General features: G+C 60.8%; 2 protein-coding genes and 1 long non-coding RNA gene across 5 annotated transcripts; 2 read left to right on the forward strand and 1 right to left on the reverse strand.

The window, feature by feature from the left end:
• Positions 1-5052: 5052 nt before the first annotated feature.
• ARHGDIA (Rho GDP dissociation inhibitor alpha) lies at positions 5053-8963 on the forward strand. 3 transcript variants are annotated; one of them, XM_072746041.1, is made up of 6 exons: positions 5053-5195; positions 6496-6711; positions 6837-6920; positions 7178-7254; positions 7338-7401; positions 7587-8963. In XM_072746041.1, exons 2-6 carry the CDS (start codon positions 6522-6524, stop codon positions 7784-7786), a joined length of 615 nt encoding a protein of 204 aa, XP_072602142.1. In that variant the 5' UTR covers positions 5053-5195; positions 6496-6521; the 3' UTR covers positions 7787-8963. The 3 variants fall into 3 exon arrangements, with proteins under 3 accessions (XP_072602142.1, XP_072602131.1, XP_025855734.1); XM_072746030.1 differs by lacking the exon at positions 5053-5195 and adding an exon at positions 5673-5919; XM_025999949.2 differs by lacking the exon at positions 5053-5195 and adding an exon at positions 5746-5935.
• A 1868-nt stretch (positions 8964-10831) lies between these two features.
• On the reverse strand, positions 10832-12259 carry LOC140597464 (uncharacterized). Its single transcript, XR_011999299.1, has 2 exons — positions 12125-12259; positions 10832-11009 (listed from the first exon to the last, which is right to left on the reverse strand). It is a non-coding gene; the product is annotated as an uncharacterized lncRNA (long non-coding RNA).
• A 1060-nt stretch (positions 12260-13319) lies between these two features.
• On the forward strand, positions 13320-22434 carry P4HB (prolyl 4-hydroxylase subunit beta). The gene is made up of 11 exons (XM_072746045.1): positions 13320-13579; positions 14291-14497; positions 15786-15919; positions 16081-16218; positions 19492-19596; positions 19764-19889; positions 20011-20211; positions 20373-20493; positions 20588-20769; positions 20853-20939; positions 21513-22434. The coding sequence occupies exons 1-11, from the start codon at positions 13429-13431 to the stop codon at positions 21591-21593; spliced, it is 1533 nt and encodes a 510-aa protein (XP_072602146.1). The 5' UTR covers positions 13320-13428; the 3' UTR covers positions 21594-22434.
• The last annotated feature ends 136 nt before the right edge of the window (positions 22435-22570 follow it).

Here is a 22570-nt window from a genome sequence, read left to right on the forward strand (position 1 = left end):
GGCTCCAAACCACTGAGCCACCCAGGGATCCCCATATTTTTAAGTAATCTGTACACCCAACATGAAACTCAAACTCACAATCCTGAGATCGAGTCCCATGCTCCAACAACTACTGAGCCAGCCAGGAGCCCACCAGGGAATTTCACATGGATGACATAATCCTACGGTAGAAAATGTTAAGGAATCATGCAAAATTTAAGAACTAGTGAATTAGTTCAGCAAGGTTGCAGGATATAAGACTAATATACAAAAATCAGGTACCGGGCAAAGTCGTGGACTGTTCAACTCTTGATCTTGGGGTTGTGAGTTTGAGCCCCATGTTGGGGGGAGAAGTTCTTTTTTTTTTTTTTACTTATTTTTTTTTAAGATTTTATTTATTTGTTCATGAGAAACCCACAGAGAGAGAGAGAGAAGGAGGCAGAGACACAGGCAGAGGGAGAAGCAGGCTCCATGCAGGGAGCCCGACGCGGGACTCGATCCCAGGACTCCAGGATCACGCCCTGGACTGAAGCCGGCGCTAAACCGCTGAGCCATCCGGCTGCCCCAGATCTTAAAATTTATATGGAAATTCAAAGGACCTAGTATGGGCAAAGCAATTTTGAAAAATATAACAAACTTAGAGAACTTAAACTATCTATTATCAAAAGTGACTACAAAGCTACAGTAACCAAGGGATTGGGGTGTTAAAAATGGGCATATGGGAGGGAATCCCTGGGTGGCTCAGTGGTTCAGAGCTGCCTTCTGCCCAGGGCGTGATCCCGGAGACCCAGGATCGAGTCCCACGTCAGGATCCCTGCATGGAGCCTTCTTTTCCCCTCTGCCTATGTCTCTGCCTCTCTCTCCATTCCTTCTTGAATAAATAAATAAAATCTAAAAAAAAAAAAAAAAAAAAAAAGAATGGGCATATAGGTTGGGAAACAGAATTGAGATTTCAGAAATAGGGACCCCCGGTGGCTCAGCGGTTTAGCGCCGCCTTCGGCATGGGGTGTGATCCTGGAGACCCTGGATCGAGTCCCACATCAAGCTCCCTGCATGGAGCCTGCTTCTCCCTCTGCCTGTGTCTCTGCCTCTCTCTTTCTCTCTGTGTCCGTCATGAATAAATAAATAAAATCTTAAAAAAAAAAAAAAAGAGATTTCAGAAATAAACCCTTAAATTTATGGTGATCTGGGGTGCCTGGCTGGCTCCGAAGGTGGAGCATGTGACTCTTGGTCTCAGGATTGTGAGTTCAAGCCCCATGTTGGGTGTAAAGATTACTTAAAATCTTTAAAATCTTTATATTTCCAAATCATACACCTGATAAATGATATCCAGAACATATAAGTACTATTACAACTGAGTAAGGCGACCCAATTTAAAAATGGACAACAGGGCAGTGCGGGTGGCTCAGCGGTTTGGCCCCTGCCTTCAGCCCAGGGCGTGATCCTGGAGACCCAGGATCGAGTCCCGCGTCGGGCTCCCAGCATGGAGCCTGCTTCTCCCTCTGCCTGTGTCTCTGCCTCTCTCTCTATCATAAATAAATAAATAAATCTTTTTAAAAAAATGGACAACAGACTTGAGTAGATGTTTTACCAAGGAAGAGATGTCATCAGGGAGATGCAAATCAAACCCACAATGAGACATCATGTCACACTGGGCTTTAATCAAAAAGACAGACAATGCCAAGTATTGTCTAGGGTGTGCCCCACTGGAACCTTCTTTTATTGCTGGCAGGACTGTAAAATGGGAACATCCTCCTTGGAAAACATGGGGAATCCCACTCTTGGGAATCTACCGGAGATAAAAGAACATAGGTTCACACAAAGCAAAATGCAAATGTTCACAATGGACAAAAAGGAAACCAAAAGGCCATCAATTAACAAATGAAGAAAAACAAAATGTGCTATAGTTACTTAACCAACAGGACAGCACACACATTTCATGCCATAGATGGACTTGAGAAACATTAGTCACAAGACACCATTCGTGGAATCACAAGACACCATAAGACTGTTTATTGTATGATTCCACTTATGTGAAATGATCAGGAAAGGCAAAAAAGGCCCCAAAAACAGGACAGTGGTTGCCAGGGTCTGGGAGAGATGGGGTGGTAGGAAGAGGCATCAATGGCAAATAGCTCGAGGTAAAGTTTGGAGTGATGTTTATGCAACTCTACAGATTTACTAAAAAATAATTGAATTATAAACTTTTGGTGGATGGATTTTGTAAATTATACCTGTAAAAAATGGTCTATGTTATTAACTATTTTTATTTGAATCTCATTGAAAAGCTTTAATTCACAGGGTTTTTAAAGTAATGTGTATCAGCATTTGTATTTATTTATTTATTTATTTAATTTATTTATTAAGATTTTATGTATTTATTCCTGAGAGACACAGAGAGAGGCAGAGACCCAGGCAGAAGGAGAAGCAGGCTCCCTGCGGGGAGTGGGATGCGGGACTCGATCGATTCGGGGACCCCGGGGTCACACCCTGAGCTGAAGGGGCCTGAGGTGAAAGCAGGTGCTCAACCGCTGAGCCCCCCGCCCTGGCAACAGCCCCCCCCCCCCCCGCATCAGCATTTATTAAATACCGCGTAGATATCCTGCCACCGCAGGAGAGCGCAGGGCCACGCAGTGATCCGTTCCATGCTTTTCAGATCCCTAGGGTGAAAAGGTTTGATGCTGAAAAAATGTTGCGGTGAACCTTGTATCCAAACCGCTGCTCACACCCACGGTGATCTCCTCAGGGTAAGTTTTTCACCCTGCCCTTGCTGAGACCCGCCACCTGAGCACTGCTGAGGTGTAGGTAGGTCCACAGCTGCCCCCAGCCCCCCAGCCCCCCTGCATCAGGTGCGGCCGTGCTGTTATCCCGCGTGCTCACATCTTAGGTTCTTTGCTAATTTAACAAAAAGTTCAAAATAGGGGATCCCCGGGTGGCTCAGCGGTTTGGCGCCTGCCTTTGGCCCAGGACGAGATCCTGGAGTCCCGGGATCGAGTCCCGGGATCGAGTCCCGCATCGGGCTCCCAGCATGAGCCTGCTTCTCCCTCCCTCCCTCCCTGTGTCTATCATAAATAAATAAATAAAACTTAAAACAAAATTGTCAAAATAGTGTCACTGCTCCCTTGTGATGGTACAAAAACTAAAGGAAGCACCACATCACATCCAAAACCTGGTTTCCACAGGTCTGCCCTCCACCCCACAGAAAGGATGGAGGACAGGAGCGGCTCAGTGCTGGGCTGGGGGGTTGCCTCCAGGGTCTCAGCCATGAGGACTCTGCAGGACCCCTGGGTCCTTTACCAGGACATTACATGGAGCGAGGAGGATCATCCTATCCACGAAGACCCCAGTGTACAACTAACTGCCATGCATGAAATTTAATTTGATTCTGATTCAAACTAAAATGAAAGAACTCACAATGTGATCAAGGAAAATAATGTATGGATCTTTTTATTTTTTAAAAAGATTTATTTATTTACTTATTTATTTATTTATTCATGAGAGAGAGAAAGAAAGGCAGAGACACAGGAGGAGGGAGAAGCAGGATCGGCAGGAGAGCTCTGGCTGTGCTCGCGCAGCCCACAGAAAGCAGAGGCAGCTGCTGTAGGTCGCTGCTCCGAGCCAGTCCACTAAGCTGTTCCTTACCCAGCGGTAGATCCTGCAACAGGTGGATAAGGGCGCGGTGGCCAGAAGGATCCCCTTCCTCTGAAATAAACACATGCTAGAAGATTTAAGGTCGCTGTCACCTCTGAGGTTTGCTTCAAACCTGCTGTGTGTGGGGGAGGAGGGAGGGCACAGGTGGAAGAAAGGCCGCAGGCTGCTAACTGCTGAAGCTAGCTGCCAGGCCCACTGGGTTCACGGTACCCTTCTTTGGACTTTGGTGCATGTGGTGGGGCACCTGCAAGACAGGGCCCGACGGCCTAGGCGGCCAGACTTCTCACCCCGCGGCCCCTCCTACGCTGTCCTAGGGCAGGTCTGTGTGAGCAGAGCACCAGGGACCTTGCTTCTGAGATTCAGCTTCTAAGAGCCAGTGCAGCTTCGCCTCCAGTGCTTGCTGTTTCCCGGCTCTTGTCCTCTGTCCATGGTCCATCTGTCCGCCTCTGAGGCCTCACCTGGGACAAGCCAGCTACCTTGTTGTGGGCAGCCCTCTGGAGAGGCAGGGAGTGCCAGGTGGCACTGAGTCCTCCAGCGCACGAGGAACCGGACTCCTGTCCATAGCATCTGCAAGGCCCTAGGGACCCGGGCTCTGGCCGGCGACTGACCTGCGACCTCAAGGACCAGGAGCCAGGGCCGCCTGCCAAGCAGCTCCCTGATCTCAGCCGTAGAACTGCTGTGTTAAGCTGCTAAATACCATGGGAACGTTTTTACACTGTGATAGATCACGAATAAAACGTGTTTGATTTTTCCTACAGCGGCTTTTTTTCTTTTTACTTTTTGTTTTGTTTTTCAAAAGCACTTGGGTGATCTGCAAGCCGACCTTCTCCTCTCCCAGCCGCTGGGCGTGCAGGGCGGCGGGCGGGGTGTGCGGGCTTGCACAGGGGAAGCCGGAGAGCAGCACGCCGAGGCGCTCACCACGAGGCTCTGCACACACAGCCGAGGCTCTGCACACACAGCCGGCGCGCGGCTGCTACGTCACGCAGAATCTGCACATATTCCCCCGGTACTAAAACATATCTCCCAACGGGTAGCCAGGTTCGCAGCTCGCCTTCAGTTCCCTCCGCGCAGGGCCGCGCGGGGCCGAGCGTGCCGGGCCGAGGGCGGGGCGGGGGGGGGGGGCGGCACCTGCCGGGGCTCGGCGGCGCGCGCGGCTCATTCGGACACCTGCCGGCCGCGGGGAAGGGCGGGCGGAAGCGACCGGGCCGGCCGCACCGGGAGCTTCCGGATTAGGCTGCGAGGAGCGCCTCGGCGCCGGGCCCCCCTCCGCCGCGCCGGGACCCGGGGACGCCCCGCACCCCCGCACCGGAGAGCACCCGGCGCCCCGCGCGCGGCCCCGGCCCCGCCCCCGCGGACGCGCCCACGGAGGCCGGCTCCACAAGATGGCGGCGGCGCGCTCCCGGCGGCCCGTGCGCGCGCATGCGCCTTCCGCCCTCCGCCGTCCGCCCGGCGCGAGCGGAAGTCGCGTGACCCCGGAAGTGGCAGGCCGGGCGCGCGCGGGCGGGGCGGCGACGTTCGTCATTCCGTGCGGGAGGGAGCGCGAGAGCGGCGCGGTCGAGCCTCCGGTGAGCGGCGGCGGCGGCGGCGGCGGGCAGGGCGAGGCGGGGCGGGGCGGGACCGGGGAGGCGGGCGCCGCGGGGCCGGGGGTGCCGCGCCTTTGTTCGCGCCGCTCGCCGGGGTGGGCGCGGGCCTCCTCGGGGGCCACCGCCCGTGTCCCGCGGCGCCCCCGTCCGCGCCGCTGCTCGCCGGCGGACCCGGCCGGCGCCCCCTCCCCGGGGATGGCGGGCGCGGCGCCCTCACGGCGGCGTGGTCCCGAGCACCCCTCCCCGCGCGGCGCGCCCGCCCGCCCGCCCAGATTGCGGAGCGCTGCGGAAGGAAGTGTGGGCCGCGGCCATCGCTCTCGGAGGATCCTGTCGCCCGCGGCCACACTTGGGTGGCGTCAGGGCGTGAGCCTTCCAGAGGAATTCCAGAGGAAGCGGCCGGAGGCCTGCAACAGCGGCTGGCCCCACCCCGCCGGCGGCGGCCCTTTGTGGGGCTCGGGCCGCCCCCGGCGACCCCAGGCGGCCCGCCGGTCCGTGGGGACGGGCAGGCCGAGGTCTAGGGGGCCAGGGCCCCGGCCCACCTCCCGCGCCGCCCGGAGGACCCGAGCGGGCTTCCGTGTCCCGGGGCGACGCTGTCCGAGCCGCCCGGGGCCAGGATCCCGGAGGAGGATCCTGAGACCATGTGGGCACTGCCGCGCTTCCCAAACCGTGGCTCACGTACCCTGGCCGTTGGAGACGAGGTTGGCGGGTACTTAGGGCTCCTGGTGAGGCGCCGGGACCCACCTGTGGGACTCGGGCTGGCCGGGTCACCTGAGCTGCGCCGTGAGGACTTGCTTCCCTGTTAGAACCGGGCCCAGGGAGTGTGTTTGGTCAGGGAGACCCAGGAGGAGGTGTCGCTTGGGGAGAGGGTCTGGGCAGCTGCAGAAGAATCTCGGGGCTTCAGAGGTGACCCCTCCCTGTCGGGGCTGGGAGTGCTGTCTTCTCCCCCAGGCTTGGGAGAGGGATGCCTGGTCTTTTCAAGGAGCGGGTTGCAGGCCCCACTTGGTTCTGGATGCTCTATCCCAGCTTCTAGCAGGTCCCCGAGGTGGGCAGGGCAAGGAGTGTGCTCCCTCTCGGCTTCAGGAACTTGTTTGGGGGGCGAAGCTGAGTCTGCAGTTGCTTTCCTCCCAAAGGCCTACATCCCCTTGCGCCCAGACAAGGGGCCGGGTTACCTGCGGAGGGCCCGTCAGTACAGCGCACCTGCACCGGCGGAGGGGCTTGCTGAGAGGCAGGAGAGGGAGACGTGCGTCCCTTCAGGCTGACACAGCCCTGTCCCTGCCCACAGGTGTCCCAGACCAGCTAGGAGTGAGCATGGCTGAGCAAGAGCCCACAGCTGAGCAGCTTGCGCAGATCGCAGCTGAGAACGAGGAGGATGAGCACTCCGTCAACTACAAGCCCCCTGCCCAGAAGAGCATCCAGGAGATCCAGGAGCTGGACAAGGATGACGAGAGCCTGCGCAAGTACAAGGAGGCCCTGTTGGGCCGCGTAGCCGTGTCTGCTGGTAAGTGGGCTGAGGCAGCACCAAAAGGGATGCTTGTCACTTCTGGGTTTCAGCTGCCAGCCCCGCCCCCCAGCCTCCAGCAAGTGGGAGGTGGGGAGGTGGTCCAACCCACTCTCCCTCCGCAGACCCCAACGTCCCCAATGTTGTTGTGACCCGCCTGACCCTGGTGTGTAGCACAGCCCCGGGCCCTCTGGAGCTGGACCTGACAGGTGAGTGGCATCACTGAGGTTCTCCCGCCTGCCACCTTGCTGTTTCTGCTGAAACTAGTTCTCAGAACGTGGGTGCCCCCTTGTGGGGGGCGCGAGAAGCGCAACCAGGAAGTCTGCAGGCTCTGGCTTTGGAGGGACCTGGGCGGCGGGTGGGGTCAGGGTGGGGGCGGAAGGAGCGCCGAGCGCTGCAGATGGGAGATGCTGAGGCGGGCAGCTTCTCGCGGCTGAGCCTTTTAGTGCAATCTTCTTGGGCACAGGGGACCTGGAGAGCTTCAAGAAGCAGTCCTTTGTGCTGAAGGAGGGCGTGGAGTACCGGATAAAGATCTCTTTCCGAGTAAGGCAGAGGCTGTGGGAGGAGCTGGGAGGTGTCGGGCCTGGAGGGCCCCACCGAGCTCTGCCTGGGTTCTCCCCCTGCAGGTGAACCGGGAGATTGTGTCGGGCATGAAGTACATCCAGCACACGTACAGGAAAGGCGTCAAGAGTGAGTGGGGGGGTTGGCCCTGCCCCCGAGATGCCGTGGCACCATCTAGGTGGCCTGTGGGAGGGGGCAGGGTGGAGGTGGCTGCCCAGGGCTCTGGGACCAGGAGGGAGAGGAAGATGGCGGTGTGTGCCCTCAGCCCTGGCGGGATCGGGAGCACCGGTGACCTGTGTGTCTTCTGCACACAGTTGACAAGACCGACTACATGGTGGGGAGCTACGGGCCCCGGGCAGAGGAGTACGAGTTTCTGACCCCCATGGAGGAGGCACCCAAGGGTATGTTGGCTCGCGGCAGCTACAACATTAAGTCACGCTTCACAGACGACGACAAGACTGACCACCTGTCCTGGGAGTGGAACCTTACCATCAAAAAGGAATGGAAGGACTGAGCCCTTGCCCGGGAGGCGGGCAGGCCTTCGGACAGACAGACGGACCTGTCTGACACGCCCCACCCCTACCGCCCCCACCCCATCCCAACCCCTTACCAAAGTGCTGACGGGTCTGCTCCCCCTGGCCGACCCTTCCCATCCCTCCCGGCCCCGCCCCGCAGGCCCCAGCCTCCTCGGTGGTCTCGCCTTGCTGCTTCTGCCTGTGCTGGGGGGGGAGGGGGGAGGGAGCCTCCAGGCCAGGCCCCCACCTCCCCTTCCGTACCCCTTCATGTTCCCCCACCTGTCCTCACCTGACCTGAGGCCCTGGCTTTTCCGAGGGAATCTCGTGGGGGTGCTCGGGTCCCTGTGGGCCTTCGCAGTAGCCCTGAATCCTGTTCTTTCTCTTCTTCCGGGGTGGGGGTGGGGTGGGGTGCATGATTCGAGGCCTTTTGGGGGCCAGCCACCCTCCTGCTTTCACCTGTCCCCGGTCAGTTCATCCATCGCTGTCCGTAACCGTCTAACCATGATGCCTTAACATGTGGAACGTGTGCTGTGGGGGCCGTCACTAACCTCTAACCCCCCGTGTCTGCATGAGCATGTGGTCTCCCCCGGTCCTTGCCCCCTCCGCAATCCCCGTGGCCCGGGGAGGTGTGTGGGATGTGCTGCTGCTGCTCCCCTGCCCGCCAGGGCCTAGCCAGCCCCCTCCCCTGGCCAGGGCAGTGGGGGCGGCTCCAGGGGCTTGGGGAAAGCCAAATTGCCAAAACTGAAGTTGCCTCCATTCCCATGTGGGAGGCCAGGTGTCCTCACGCCTCTGCCTTCTCTGTCCCAGGGGGCGGTGCGGGAGCCCGGGGCCCCAGCACACAGCCCTTGCCAGACAGAGCCAGCGGCCGAGCCTTACTTGTCCCACCCGGGCCTGCCGGCCTGGTGTCGTGTGCCTGGCCGGTCAGTATTTATTGCCTCCATATGTGCCGTCCTCTGGGCCCCCTGGCCTGCCACCTCTGCCCCCAGGCTCGGTGCCACCATCCCCGGCAGGCCATCCCCGGACCCAGCCAGGACAGCTGCGGGACCAAGCCGCACAGTCGGAGCCCTCCCCTGTGCCTCCCTCCCCTTGCCTCCCTTGTTAGGCCTGGGCCTAGGATGTTCCGGAGCCTGACCCTGCTTCTCCTTTTCTGACCGGGAAATAAACTCCCCCAAAGGAGCCAGGGTGTCTGCTGCTTGTCTCCGGGGGCGGGGGAGGGGGCAGTAGGGACCCACAGGGAAGTGCTGACTCTTCCCCAGGCGGTAGCCACTGCCCCTGCGGCCGTTGAAGAAGGAAGGCTTTCGTACCAGTTTCTTTTTTTTTTTTAAAGATTTTTACTCATTTATGAGAGAGACACAGGCAGATGGAGAAGTAGGCTTCGTGCAGGGAGCCCGATGTGGGACTCAATCCCGGGACTCCAGGATCATGCCCTGAGCCAAACCAAACCGCTGCTCCACCCGGGCTGCCTGGCTTTCATGCCGGTTTCGTGTGGCTGGTGCTTCATGGCAGGTGTGGTCCTGGAGTCTCCCCAGAGGGCCTGTGTTGCAGGGGTTCTGGGCCAGTGGGGAGGTGCAGGTGTGCAGCAGGCCTGTCTGGGGGGTCTGGAGCACAGGCTCCGCGGAGGGAGTTCCCCCAACCCGGAAGAAGGGGAACCTGGCTGGAGCCCGGAGGCCTCTGCGAGAGGGAGGGGGACTGGAGGGTCCCTGCAGCTGGGGCAGGAGGCTGGAGGGAAGTGGGTGCCACAGGGAGCACCCGAGGCTGGCCCTGCCCCGGTTCCCTGCGGAGCCAGACAGGGATCAGGGGCCCGAGGCAGAATGGGTGGAGTGGGGTTGAAGGGAAGACACTGGGGGACCCTCACTGCTTAGAGGTGTAGGAGCGGCAAGGGGGGAACCCCTCCGCAGGGCCGTGGGGGCAGGGTGACCTGCCTCCTCCTAGACTGCCCAAGGGCACCAGCAACTGCGCCACCCCTCCCCCGGCCCGGGATGGGGAGAGGCACATGGGCCACCCGAGCTCCGGAGACCCTCTGCCGTGTCGCCCGCCGTGAAACCTGCTCTTTCCGTGGCCTGAAGTGGCTTAGGGTGTGCCGACGGGGGGCTGGGAAGCTGCCCTCCCAGGCCCCACCGCCCCGTCCCCAGGGCCCGCCCCTCCGCTCCTGCAGCGGGGCTGGGGCGGCCTGGTGACCTGGGTCCTCGCCGGGGCCCCCTGCTGGCTGACTCGTGCAGGTGGCACTGCCCGCTTAGTGGCGGCAGCGGCCGCGGGCAAAGAGCGGGCCCGCCCCCAGCCAGCGCCCGGGCCTGCCTCCCGAGCCCGCCTCCCGCGCCCCACCTTTCCCAGGCTGCTTCCTGGGAGGCCCAGGGTGGCCCCGCGCGGTCAGCGCTGCTCTACCCGCAGGCCCTCTGAGCCCGACACGTGAACTGGGACCCTACCTGCCCCGTTGTGCAGGCTCCCTGCCAACAGCCAGGACTTTGTGCTGGCTCCGCCCCGGGTGAAGGGCGACGTCGGGTGGTGCCCGCAGGACTTACATGACGTGTCTCTTGGGTCCCAAGTCTAACCTGATTTTCCTCCTGGTTCCACGCAGAACCTGGGAGCCAGGGCCTGTGGTCCTCTCTCCTCCCGTCCTCTGCCCGTGTCCCCCAGGAATCCCCAAGCTGCCCCCTCATCTAATCCCAGATGGGCCTCTCTTCCTTGAGGAAGTGCCAGTGGATGCCAGGTCAGGGCCTCTGATGGGACCGACTCATTCCTGTGACTTAGTACAATCTCCATGCCCAGCATTGTCCCACTCCAACCTCAGGACCCCCTCCTGCCCCCGGGCCGCGCTCCTCACTGTGTCCCAGAGTGCACACAGGCTGGCTGTGCTGGGTGTGCAGTCCTGCCCCACTGGGACCCTACAGTCAGGAGCCGACCCCTGGACCCCTCGTGGCCAGCGAGCACTTCCTGGCTGCCATGAGCCTGCCGGTGACTCCCTCGAAACCTACCCTGTCACAGACTGGGAGGAAGCTTTACTCTGAGAACTCTTATTTTTGAGAATAGTATTTATCAAAACGTCACTCAGTACTTCAAATGAGATTTAATGGGCAGCTTCTCAGAGGAGAGACGCCTGGAGGATGCTCTGGAGCCGCTGTGCTGGTCCTGAGAGATGCCAGAGCCACTGTCACAAGGGCACATTCCAGTGCAGGGCCCTGGGTGCAGGGTGAACAGCCTCGGGGCCTCTCTCTGGAGCTGCCTCTGGAAGATACGTGAGGGGACCCTTGGAAGGAGATCCACGCCAGGCCTCCCCTCCAAGCCGAGGCCTGCAGAGGTGTTCAGTGAACCTGCCTGTGTTCTGAGACCAACCCCACAGAAACTGGGGATCTCGGGCCTTCCCCAAATCAGGCCTCCTTCCAACTTGGAGGACCCCAACATTGCTGCTCTTGCACAGGTTGGCACAAGGCCAATTCAAGAGGCGCAGGCACCCTGAGAAGCACACAGTGCAGCCAAGATACCAAACACTGTGCCCCGTCCAGGCCAGAGCCCTGCTTAGGCTTTGCTCTTCACAGGACGTGACTTGGCCTTGCCACCTGGGCTGCACTGTCATCACCTGCATCAAGGTGTGTCGGCTGCCCTTGGCTACACGGAGGCACAGACTCAGCTACCAGAAGGTTCGGTCATGGCCGCAGCTGGACCCTTGTCTGGTTTGTTCTCCCCTGGATCCCAAAGTTCTCATTTTTTGTCAAGACGGTATGCTGCAGGGTGAAGCTGCTCTAAACCATCACAGACTCATCAACATCATGATATCTTAAATCTCTTAGTTCTGTCCCCATCAGGAAAAAACGAAGCCGCAACATGCAGCCATCTAAACACTGGTCTTTATGAGTGCCTCTGAAATCCAGACAAGGTACAAATATTGCTTATATCAGACCCAAAATTGTGGTCTATACAGTAAGGGTTATGGTAACCACAAAACGTTGGAAATGCGGCAGCAGCCGTGAAGCAACTGCCACCCGTTGGAAAAAAGCAAAGGGGACTTTGCTTGCCATTAGTTACGAAGAGCTGTCATTCATCCCTTGAGCTGCGGGGCCAGGGCCCCACTGAAGCTGGGCTGAGCGGCAGCTGCCAGGCACGTGTGCATAGCCCTTCCGCCCCAAGCTCCTGCAAAGCCCCAGCTCAGAGGACACAGGGATCCCGGCAGGTGCACCCCTCTGCTGACCCTTGCTCTAGTGGCACGAGGGGCAAGACACAGAGAACCTGGTCTTGACCTTCAGGAACTCGCTGAGTGGAGGGAGCCCCAACAGGAGGTGAGAGAGCAGGGCCTCACGAGCCAAGCAGCAACGAAATGCGAACTCTGGAGGGTACAAAGGCACCTTTTCTCTGTGTCTGACCGTTGGTGAAAGGAGGACGTTAGGACAGCCAACGTGTACATTGAGCGTGGGCGTTTCTCTCCTTCCTGCCAGGTTATTAAATTGATGATTAGTCCTCAAACCAGTGGTGGTGGCCCTTTCGTAAGAGAGGAAGCCAATTAAACGAAGAGGAAGGTTTCCTGGAGAAAAAAACGGCCTGTTCGGAGAGCGGGGGCGGGGCGGGCTGCTGGGCCGGGGGCCAGCTGACCCGTCTAGCGCGGGGCCAACGACAACAACGTGAGCCACGCTTTGCACGTTACTTTAATTAAATGTCATTTTAAGTTTCCTAGAACCTAGTTCAAAAAAAAAAAAAAAAAAAAGACACGCGCTAAAATGGAGCATTTTCAGTTAACCCGATGCATGCAAACTCTCGATACGTGTCCACACACGCATCTCGGGGATGCCCGTCCTGCCTCCGCGTCCCGGCCGGTGCTCCGCAGCCTCGCGGCCGGCGGGGTCGGGGGAGCGGCTGCAAGCGGGGGCCTCCCGCCGGCCGGACACGTCCCCGCTTCCGGGCCCGCAGGGGGACCGGCCCCCCCGCCCCCTCTTGCTGACCCCGCTCGGCCTCGGCCCGCCCCGGGCCCCCCGCGCGCAGCCCCGGCCCCCGCCCCCCGGGCCCCTGGCCCGCGGCCTCCGCAGGCACCGCCCGAACCTCACGCGCACCGGAAGTCGCGTTGCCCCAGCTTCCGGCTCGCCGAGCGGGTGTGTGCGGGGGGAGCGGTGTCAGTTACGGGCAAGCCGTCCAATCAGAATGCAACACGAGGGGTTTCAGAGGCGCAGGCGCAGCCCCGCCCCTCAGCCGGGAGCTCCGCCCCACTGCCACGTTCGACGACGGATCGCGCGGGGCGTGCGCGCCTCTCTTGGCCAATCAGGAGCCGCGCAGCCCGGGCCGCCGAAGGTGGCAGCCAGTCCAGGCCCGCGGAAGCCCAGGGAGAAAGCCACCAGTCACAAGTCGAGGAAGAGAAAGTTCTCCCGCGGGAGCCAATCAGGAGCCCGGGAAGACTGCGAGCGCGAGCTCCTCGGCCAATCCCGGGCGAGGCCGAGGGCAGCGGCCACGGCGATTCCGAATCCGGGGTCGGGGGCCGGGGCGGGCAGCCAATCCGAGCGCCTCGGAGGCGGGCCCCGGAGCCCGCCAGCCAATCGGGCGCGGGAGCGGGCGGGCGCGCGCGCGGCGGCGGCCGGGCTTATAGGGGCGGGGCGGGCGGCGCGCGCTCTCGTGGCCTCGCTGTCCCGGCGGCGCCAACCGAAGCGCCGCGCCCGCTGCCGACATGCTGCGCCGCGCTCTGCTCTGCCTGGCCCTGGCCGCGCTCACGCGCGCGGGCGCCGCCGCCCCGGAGGAGGAGGACCACGTCCTGGTGCTGCACAAGGGCAACTTCGAGGAGGCGCTGGCGGCGCACAAGTACCTGCTGGTGGAGTTCTGTGAGTGCCGCCGGCGGGCCGGGCCTGGGGCGCGGGGGCGCGGGGCCGCGGGGCCGCGGGGCCGGGCGGGGCGGGGCCCCCAGGGCTGCCGGCGCTCCCCGCCCGCGGATGCACGGGCCGCGCGCCGACGCTGCCCCGCGAGCTGCTGTCAGTCCCGGGCGCGCCCCTCCTGCCCCGGGGACCCAGCCCAGCGCGCCGCCGCCGCCCGCCAGCATCACCAGCCCGGCCCGGGCGGAAACCTAGAGCCCAGCGCCGCCCCCGTCGGCTGAGCGGCGGCCCTGTCCGGCGCCCCGAGCCCCGGAGCCACGGCGGCGCCAGGCCGCGTGCACACCCGCCCCGCACACGCCCGACCGGGTCTCGCTACGTGCGCAGGTGCCCGGGCGCCGGCCTCCTAGTCCTGTGCTCCCCGGGCCGGCGCAGGGGCCCCCGCCCTTGCCGCCTGCAGGTGCTCGGAGGGTCCCCCGGAGTTTGTCCCGTGCTGACCGTGACGGGGCGCGGGGGGCGGGGGTTGGTGTGGCGCTGTCGTTCGTGGCCTCTGTCCCGATATTGCCTAAGAGCATCGAGCTATCAGCTCAGCCCCGCGCGTTCACAGGGGGTTATCTTGGCGAGTAGATAAGGTTTTTATGGAAGGAGGGAAGTGCGCACAAGAAGGTGAGGGGAGCGGCGGAACTTGGTCAGTGCTGCTTCCTAGCGCCCCGCTTGCTCTTCCAGATGCCCCTTGGTGCGGCCACTGCAAGGCTCTGGCCCCTGAGTACGCCAAAGCCGCCGGGACACTGAAGGCAGAAGGTTCGGAGATCAGGCTGGCAAAGGTCGATGCCACAGAAGAGTCTGATCTGGCCCAGCAGTACGGGGTCCGTGGCTACCCCACGATCAAGTTCTTCAAGAACGGAGACACGGCTGCTCCCAGGGAGTACACAGGTGCGGCTGCCACGCTGCCCCTAAATGCGTGCAGGCCGCACAGGGTACCTGAGGGGCAGGAGGGGCCCTGTCCTCGGCCCAGTCCGGCCTCTCCGGCTCTCGGGAGGAGCGTTCCCAATCCCTGCAGAATCCTTTGGGTGGAGGAGGGCAGCCTTTTGGGGTGGATAGCAAGCTGAGGCTGGTCCTACGATTGACCCTGAGGAGAGAAGGGCTGGGGCCCCTGGGACCTCACAGAGCAACAGGTGTAGTGATAACTAACCCAGGTGTGCCAGCCGGCGTCACTCACCTGTCACCGAGCTCAGACGCAAGGCCAGCTGGGTGCCGCCTCTGGGGCTGCCTCCTGGGGGTTGGGCTGCGCTGCGGCTCGTAGGTACTGACGAGAGGAGAGACTTTTGTCTCTAGAACCGGTTCTGTAGCTCCTTGTCAGAACGCTCTGGAGCAGCCTAGTTAATCCTGACGCTGGTGACTCTGGTCTGCGTCTTAGGCTGCTGTTCATTGTTCCCACGTTCACTTGTGGAACAGGAAGCGCAGAGTTGTCACGGTCCCGCCGCTGACACGTAGCTTTGAGAACAAGACAGCTACTCCTAATTCCACCTGTAACTGATGACTCAGCTTTGAGCTGCCACTTAGGAGAATCCTTTTTAAGTGTGAGCTTTCGCAACCTTTCTCGCGTTGGACCAGCGAGCCAAACTGAGGGGAACGGTGACTGGCCTCAGTCTCAGGAGGAGCAGGCTCCTAGCGCTTCGTTCGGTCTGCCCTGTGGCACGCAGGTGCATGATCACGCTCCTTCCCTAGTCTGGGAGGCACATGCAGTAGGCCACAGCAGCCACGGACAGGGACACCTGAGTGGCCTGGATGCCCAAGGCCAGCTGTTGCTCAGCCTGTTGTCACAGGGAAAGCTGCTGTTCATCTGACTTACCAGCCTTTTTTTCCCCTTTTAAAAAAGTTGTACTGCATCTTTATGATGAGTGAGGCCACCGGGGGAAAGTGTGTGTGTTTAACGAGTTTAAAAGACAGGGAAGTTCAGAAGATGGAAAGGGACTGGAAAGGGAAAAGGAGCGGTAGCCCTATTGCTCGGCAGTAGCTGCTGTCCTTCCCCTGCTCCAAACTCAGTTTCTCGTGTGCTCAAGAAAGCCTTTTTTAGCCCTAGAATTTGCACGGGTGTGTAGACAAGGTGGCTCTTCTGTGGAAAGAGAATATCCTGCCTTGGTTTTGGCAGAGCTCAGAGAATGATGGGCAGGGAGGGTGGGCCTGGGTTTCAGTGGAATGTGCATGTGTTTGGGTGCAGCTGGCAGAGAAGCTGAGGACATTGTAAACTGGCTGAAGAAGCGCACAGGCCCTGCTGCCACCACACTGCCCGATGGGGCCGCCGCAGAGGCCTTGCTGGAGTCCAGCGAGGTGACCGTCATTGGCTTCTTCAAGGTAGAGGCTTTCATTTCGGGCCTTCTCCCCCAACACACAACCCCCATTCCCCATCGTCATTGGTTTCCGGTGGCCTGGGCAGTGGGCTGTCCTGCTGCTGACCCAGGCAGGGAGCCTCAGTGTCTGGGTGTCTGGCCACCTCTGCTGCTTCTTCCCTGTAGGACGTGGAGTCGGACTTTGCCAAGCAGTTCTTGCTGGCGGCAGAGGCCATTGATGACATACCTTTCGGGATCACGTCCAACAGCGACGTGTTCTCCAAATACCAGCTGAGCAAGGATGGGGTTGTCCTCTTCAAGAAGGTGAGTGCACCCCCCCCGCAGCCCCGCCCCAGGTGAGATGCCGCGGCCAGGGGCTGCTTTCCTTATTGCTCCCAGCGCCCGAGGACCTTGGCCGGGCGGCGCTGGACCGCCAGCTGGACTCATCGAGCACCTGTTTTGCAACATCAGACCTGAGGAGCCACTTAGACAGTGGCCTTCAGACTTTGCGCTGTGGGTCCTTCGTTCTGGCTTGTGTGGCAGCAGCACCAGGGCTGATGAAAGTAGAGCCACTCTGGGGTCTTAATTCTCTCTCTTTTTTTTTTTTTTTTTTTTGGTCTTAGTTCTTCTTTAAAAAAATGTTACAAGTCACGTAGCAATGTTTGCCATTACGATAGTTTTAAGTACGTGGTCGTTAGTATGTCGCGTCAATGATGTCGACACTGCTGTGTGACCCTTACTGTTTCCATGACCTTTGGGCTCACCGGAAACCGACTGGAGTCTCGCCACTGCTGGCCCGGGCCCCACAGTGTGGCGAGCACGGGTCCGGGACCAGTGCCTTTCAGTTGTTTGCGCCGTTGCTGGGACGTGGCCTGGCTTACATGTACGGTGTTACCACAGGGCCTCGTGTTTCTGGATTTTTATTTTAGCCACTAGACAGCCAGGTGGGCTGGCTGAACGGCCTTGCTGGGAGCACGGCTGTCCCCACGTCGTCCCTATGGGTCGGTAGCATGTGGCTCAGCGCAGGCAGTGGAGGCGAGGGTGGGAGGCGTGTCACGCCAGCACAGGCGTGGAGACAGGGCAAGAAGACGGCAGGTGTAGGGCTCTCGAAAGGTGGCGCACCCCGTGGTCCCGAGGGCCACTGGTCTCTGCCTGTGTGTGCACCCCACGTGTGGGCCGGGCAGCTGTGTAGTGAGGGCGGCCTCTGGCATTGTGCCCAGGGCTGCTGGGAGGGGCGGGGGTGCCTCCTGGTCGCACTCCTGGACCCGGGACACCACGGCTAGGGGGGGCTTGCTCCGGTGTCCTGGCTGTTCCGCTGTTGCCCCTCCCCGGGAACTCCGCGTGCTCTTCCTGAGGCGCCGATCCTCACAGCACTCCCCGGAGGCAGCGGAGTTGCTAGATTAGCCCATCGTCATCACACAGGGGTCCAGGAGATCCCAGTTCCCAAGTGAGGGGAGCCTGTGGGAGCCCCGGGGGCCGGGGCGGGAGGTGAGAGTCCTGGGTCCTGGGGTGGAGGCTGACGGAGGGGGAGAGTTTCTCTGAGGCTGCCAGGGCCGCACACCTTGCTGGGTCCTCGCACTGCTTTCCCATCGCCCTGAAGTTCCAGGGCACCAGTTTTCACGCAGGCCCCGTGCTGCTCCATGTCCTTGAAGGTCTGCGGAGGCGGCGTGTGCGGGAGCTCAGCCGCGGGCCGACGAGTGCTTGCTTCCCGTTGTCCATGCGCGCTGGGCACAGCCGGGCCCCTGGGGCTGGGGCTGGCTGGGGGGCAGCCTGGAGCATGAGCCTGGCAGAACCGGGGACTTGGTGCTGCGCAGGTCAGCGGTTGCCCCACGGGGCGGGGGGCTCAGGTCCAGCCCCTCCCAGGTTCCTGCGGGGCCACCCGTCTTCTCCACGTGACGCCTTTGCTTGTTCCTTCCTCCAGGGTCCAGTTGCGCACAGTGCGCTGGGTCTGCCTGTCTGCCGGGGGCCGGGGGCCTCCCCAGGGGACAGGGCAGGCAGGTGGGCTCCAGGAGTGGCCAGCTGCCACTTGCCGGGAGGATGGAGGCTTGGGTCATGGGTCACTGCCGGTTGGACGGCTGGTTTGAGGGCCACTTACCTGTGTCTTTGTCGGGTGTTCGCTGTGTTTGCCTCTTTCTCTGAAGCGGGCAGGTCAGGAGGCGCTGTGGGGCCGGCGTCTCCACTGCCTGCAGTGTCAAGCCTTCGGGCTCGTTTGTCTCTGGGGCCTCGTGGAGCTAGTCGCCGCGGCCGAATGAGGGCCGGTCATCTGCTTCTCACTCAGCGGACCGTGAGCGTAGTGTGAGGTGGCAGCGTTGCTAACAGGTTGCATCTCGAGGCGGGTGCATGGGGCAGCTCTGTTCCTGGGGCTCCCAGCGTGAAATCGGGCAGGCTGCTGACAGGTGGGGGTGGAGATGCGGTTCTGGAGGAGGCCGGGGCGCTGGCCTAGTGCTTCTGGTCGCCGCAGCGGCACGCCTGGTGGGCCTGGCCTGGCCTGGCCTTGGCTTCTCTGCCCCCTTTCGCTCTTCTCCGTCCCAGGTTTGGGAAGACAAAGGCTTTGGCTTTGCCCACCGAGGCCCAGGCCTCGATCTGGTCTAACTTAGCAGCCCCTGTTGTGCACCAGCTAAAGCCCAGGCTCTACGTGTAATGGTGGGAGCAGGGAGTGGCCACCTGTTCTTCTAGAAGTTTCTTCAGGGAAGCATAAAGGGAAACGTCTAGAATGAAAAGAGTAGTTTGTCTCGGGTCTGATCTGAGAGTCCAGAGGGAATGAAAAAGGCAGGCTCACCGGTACCCTCACCGGGCAGGGCATCAGCCCATCTGCGGCGGGGGGTGGCTTCCGTGCGCCCCTTCCAGAGCCCTCCTTGGGGGGCTGCAGGCCCCCTCTTGGGCCTCTCTGGTCAACAACCACGGCCTCCCACCCTCGGGGCTCCAGGACTCCTGGAACTCTTCCATGTTGTTGGGGATCCCGAAGAGCTTCTGTGGTTGTGGATTGATTATACCTACGGATTTTTATTGGGCCAGAAATTAGAGAAATGTCTTAAACAGTTTGTTCATCCAGGGTCACCCGACTGGCTCAGTTGCTGGAGCAAGCGACTCCTGATCTCAGCCACATTTTGGCAGAGGAGCCGACTTAAATCCCTTTCATCTAAAATAACATTGTATGATCACAAGTAACAGTCTTGTGAAAGTCCCTTTTCTCCAGACAACTGCAGCTGAGTGGTGAGAGTGTTCGGTTTCTGCCAGTCTCCTGGCCGACCTCAGCGTGCGGGATGTCCTCCATCCCTCCGCTTCCATCCAAGGGCACGGTGTGCTCAGGGGTGTGCTCAGGGGAGGGCGGGAGCAGGAACTTGCAGCTCCTCCCTAGGAAAGGCTGCACCAACCCTTGGTGTCCTCCCCTTGGTGTCGCTGTTGCCTGGTGCCCTGGAGGATGCTGCCCTCTGCAGCCCTCCGCTGGCTTTGTTTTGTGGACAGAGGCAAGTGGCTTCTGCTCCCATTGCCCACCCCCCCCCCCAGACAGGAAGGTGCAGGCTGCCCCGGTCGCAGGGAGGGTGGCACAGGAGGCTGGGGGCTCCAAGGCGCTCACGGCCCTCTCTGCATCCACAGTTTGACGAAGGCCGCAACAACTTCGAGGGGGAAATCAGCAAGGAGAAGCTGCTGGACTTCATCAAGCACAACCAGCTGCCACTGGTCATCGAGTTCACAGAGCAGGTGCGGCCCTCTAGTGGGTCCTGTGCCCTGAGAGTGGGGTGGCGCCCCAAAAGAGGTCCTGGCCCCAGGGATCCCCAGGCGCCGAGTGTGTGGTGGCGGCATCATAGCTGTTGAGAGAACATCCTGTGTTCGTGGCTTGGTCCCAGTAACCTGTGCTTGTGACACAGACGGCCCCGAAGATCTTCGGAGGGGAGATCAAGACCCACATCCTGCTGTTCCTGCCCAAGAGCGTGTCTGACTACGACAGCAAACTGAGCAACTTCAAGAAGGCGGCCGAGCGCTTCAAGGGGAAGGTGAGCAGCCCGTGTGCCCGCCTCCAGCGGCAGGGTAGCAGCAGCGTCCCCGCTTTCAGGACTGCAGGCCCGAGGCCGGCCACCCTCGGCCCCCCGCCCACCGAGCCACTTCTCCCCCCAGATCCTGTTCATCTTCATCGACAGCGACCACACTGACAACCAGCGCATCCTCGAGTTCTTTGGCCTCAAGAAGGAGGAGTGCCCCGCCGTGCGCCTCATCACCCTGGAGGAGGAGATGACCAAGTACAAGCCAGAGTCGACCGAGCTCACGGCCGAGAAGATCGAAGATTTCTGCCACCGCTTCCTGGAAGGAAAGATCAAGGTGGGGGGCGCCGCACGTGGCATGGGGCTGGCCCTGGGCCTGAGCCAAGGGTCCCGAGGACGGGGCGCCGCATGGGCATGGCCCCCTTCCAGGCAGCCCTGGTCCTCAGGGCGGGGGGGCAGAGGCCCGGCATCCCTGACCTTGGCCCACCTGTCCTCCAGCCCCACCTCATGAGCCAGGAGCTGCCTGAAGACTGGGACAAGCAGCCCGTCAAGGTGCTCGTTGGGAAGAACTTTGAGGAGGTCGCTTTCGATGAGAAAAAGAACGTCTTTGTGGAATTCTGTAAGTGAGGGGCCTGCAGCTCCCTGGCCTGAGCGCCAGAGTGTGTGCACGCTGGGGGCGGGTGGCCCAGGGCCTCAGCACCGTTCTCTTTCAGACGCGCCATGGTGTGGCCATTGCAAACAGCTGGCTCCCATTTGGGATAAGCTGGGAGAGACGTACAAGGACCACGAAAACATCATCATCGCCAAGATGGACTCGACGGCTAACGAGGTGGAGGCAGTGAAAGTGCACAGCTTCCCGACGCTCAAGTTCTTCCCCGCCAGCGCGGACAGGACGGTGCGCCACGCGCGGGCCCGGCAGGGAGGCAGGGAGGGGGAGCTGCTAGCCAACTCCCTAAGTCTCCCTGTCCCCCTCCACAGGTCATTGATTACAACGGTGAGCGGACACTAGAGGGTTTTAAGAAGTTTTTGGAGAGCGGTGGCCAGGACGGAGCTGGGGACGATGACGTGAGTGGGAGCCAGTGGTCGATGGGCCCTAGCCCGTGTCTGGAGATGCGCCCTGTGGTCCAGGGGCAGGCCTGCAGGGGCACCGTGGGAGGCAGGCGTGTGTATCCGGGCTAGGGGGAGCCACTCTCCGGATGGACACTCCGTATGTAGGGGTCCTTAAATGCTGGCGTTTGCTCATGGCAGCTGAGGTGTGTCCCGTGAGGCTCCCTGCTAACTGGGGCTCACGTGCTCTCCCCAGCCCATTGGCTGAGGTCTCCCACCAGACGGCAGCTTAGGCCTGTCCGTGTCGGCCTTGGGCAGCTGCGGGTGTGCCCGGGCCAGGGGGGCTGGCATAGGGTTGGAGGCCCACAGTGGTAGCAGGCCCGCCAAGACAGTGCTCCCTGAAGCCGTGGAGGCTGTCACCAAGCTGCAGACCCTGGAGCCTGGGGTCCCACACATCTGCTCGTAGATACCAGAGTCGGCTGTTTCTGTCCCGATGGCCAACCTGTCGGGGTGCGGGGCGTGGCTGCCGGCCGAGCTGTGCCACCCTCCTGATGGGTTTCTCCACTTCCTTTCCTGCGTCCTATCCCCCAGGATCTGGAAGATCTGGAAGAAGCAGAGGAGCCTGACCTGGAGGAGGAGGACGATCAGAAAACTGTGAGAGACGAGCTGTGAGGCAGAGTGCAGACCTGGGCACCCCAGACACGACCCCCACGGCTGCACGTCCAGCAGCACGGCCTCTGGAAGCCCGCGGACCCTCACCGGGACGAGGGAACACCGATCGGAAATGCAGGGAACTTTACTGAAGCCACACTTCATCCTAACACACGTGTAAACTTAGGCCCGTTTCTTCCTTCTGCTTTTCAATTTTTGGAAAGGGATTTATCTCCAGGCCAGCCCATCTTGATGGGCCGTTTTTTTTTAAATTGTGATGTACTTTTTCGTACATGGTTTTGTCCAAAGTGCTCGTTAAAATGTCTTGGGATCTCATGCAGGTGAAGCCTCCTTCCTGTTAGGTTTATACTCTCACTTTAAAAAATTCCATTTGTGGGATTTTGAGACATTTTTGGACGTCAGGGTGTCTGTTCCACTCTGGCCGGGCCTCCCTGGAGACTCCTGTCCCCTGTGTGGGGAGGGGCCGGGCCGGGCTGGACGGGTCCCTCCCACCTGGTGCCGGTGTTGCCGTGACCGAGTGTGGGTCTCACATTGTTTGCTTAAATGGAGACTTTGGGTCTCTGTCTCGGGGGGCCTTCTAGAAACGACTGGAGGGGCGGTGGGTGCTGGCTGGGCCCGGACGGGCCCGGGCAGCACCCCTTCCCCACCAAGCTGGGCTCCCCGGTGCTCTGACTCCCAGGGTAGCCTGAGGCCTGCCCCAGGCAGAACCAGAACCCTCCATTTCCAGGCTGGGAAACGGCCGAGGGTGCTTGAGCCGAACCACGTGCAGGCCGTTCTTCAGCCATTTCTACCATGATAGCGGAATTGAACACATTGGCCAAATAAAGTTGAAATTTTACTACTTCTTGTCTCTATCTTAGGAACTCTCCAGGCCACAGGGCATGGGCTTGGGTTGGGCCTCTCCTGGTCGCATCATGCTTATGGGAGCCACATGAGTGTCACGGGTAGTTTGCTGTGTCGTCACCAACTGGAAGGCA

Source organism: Vulpes vulpes, chromosome 2 (genome assembly GCF_048418805.1).
Source record: "Vulpes vulpes isolate BD-2025 chromosome 2, VulVul3, whole genome shotgun sequence".
Classification (NCBI taxonomy): Eukaryota; Metazoa; Chordata; class Mammalia; order Carnivora; family Canidae; genus Vulpes; species Vulpes vulpes.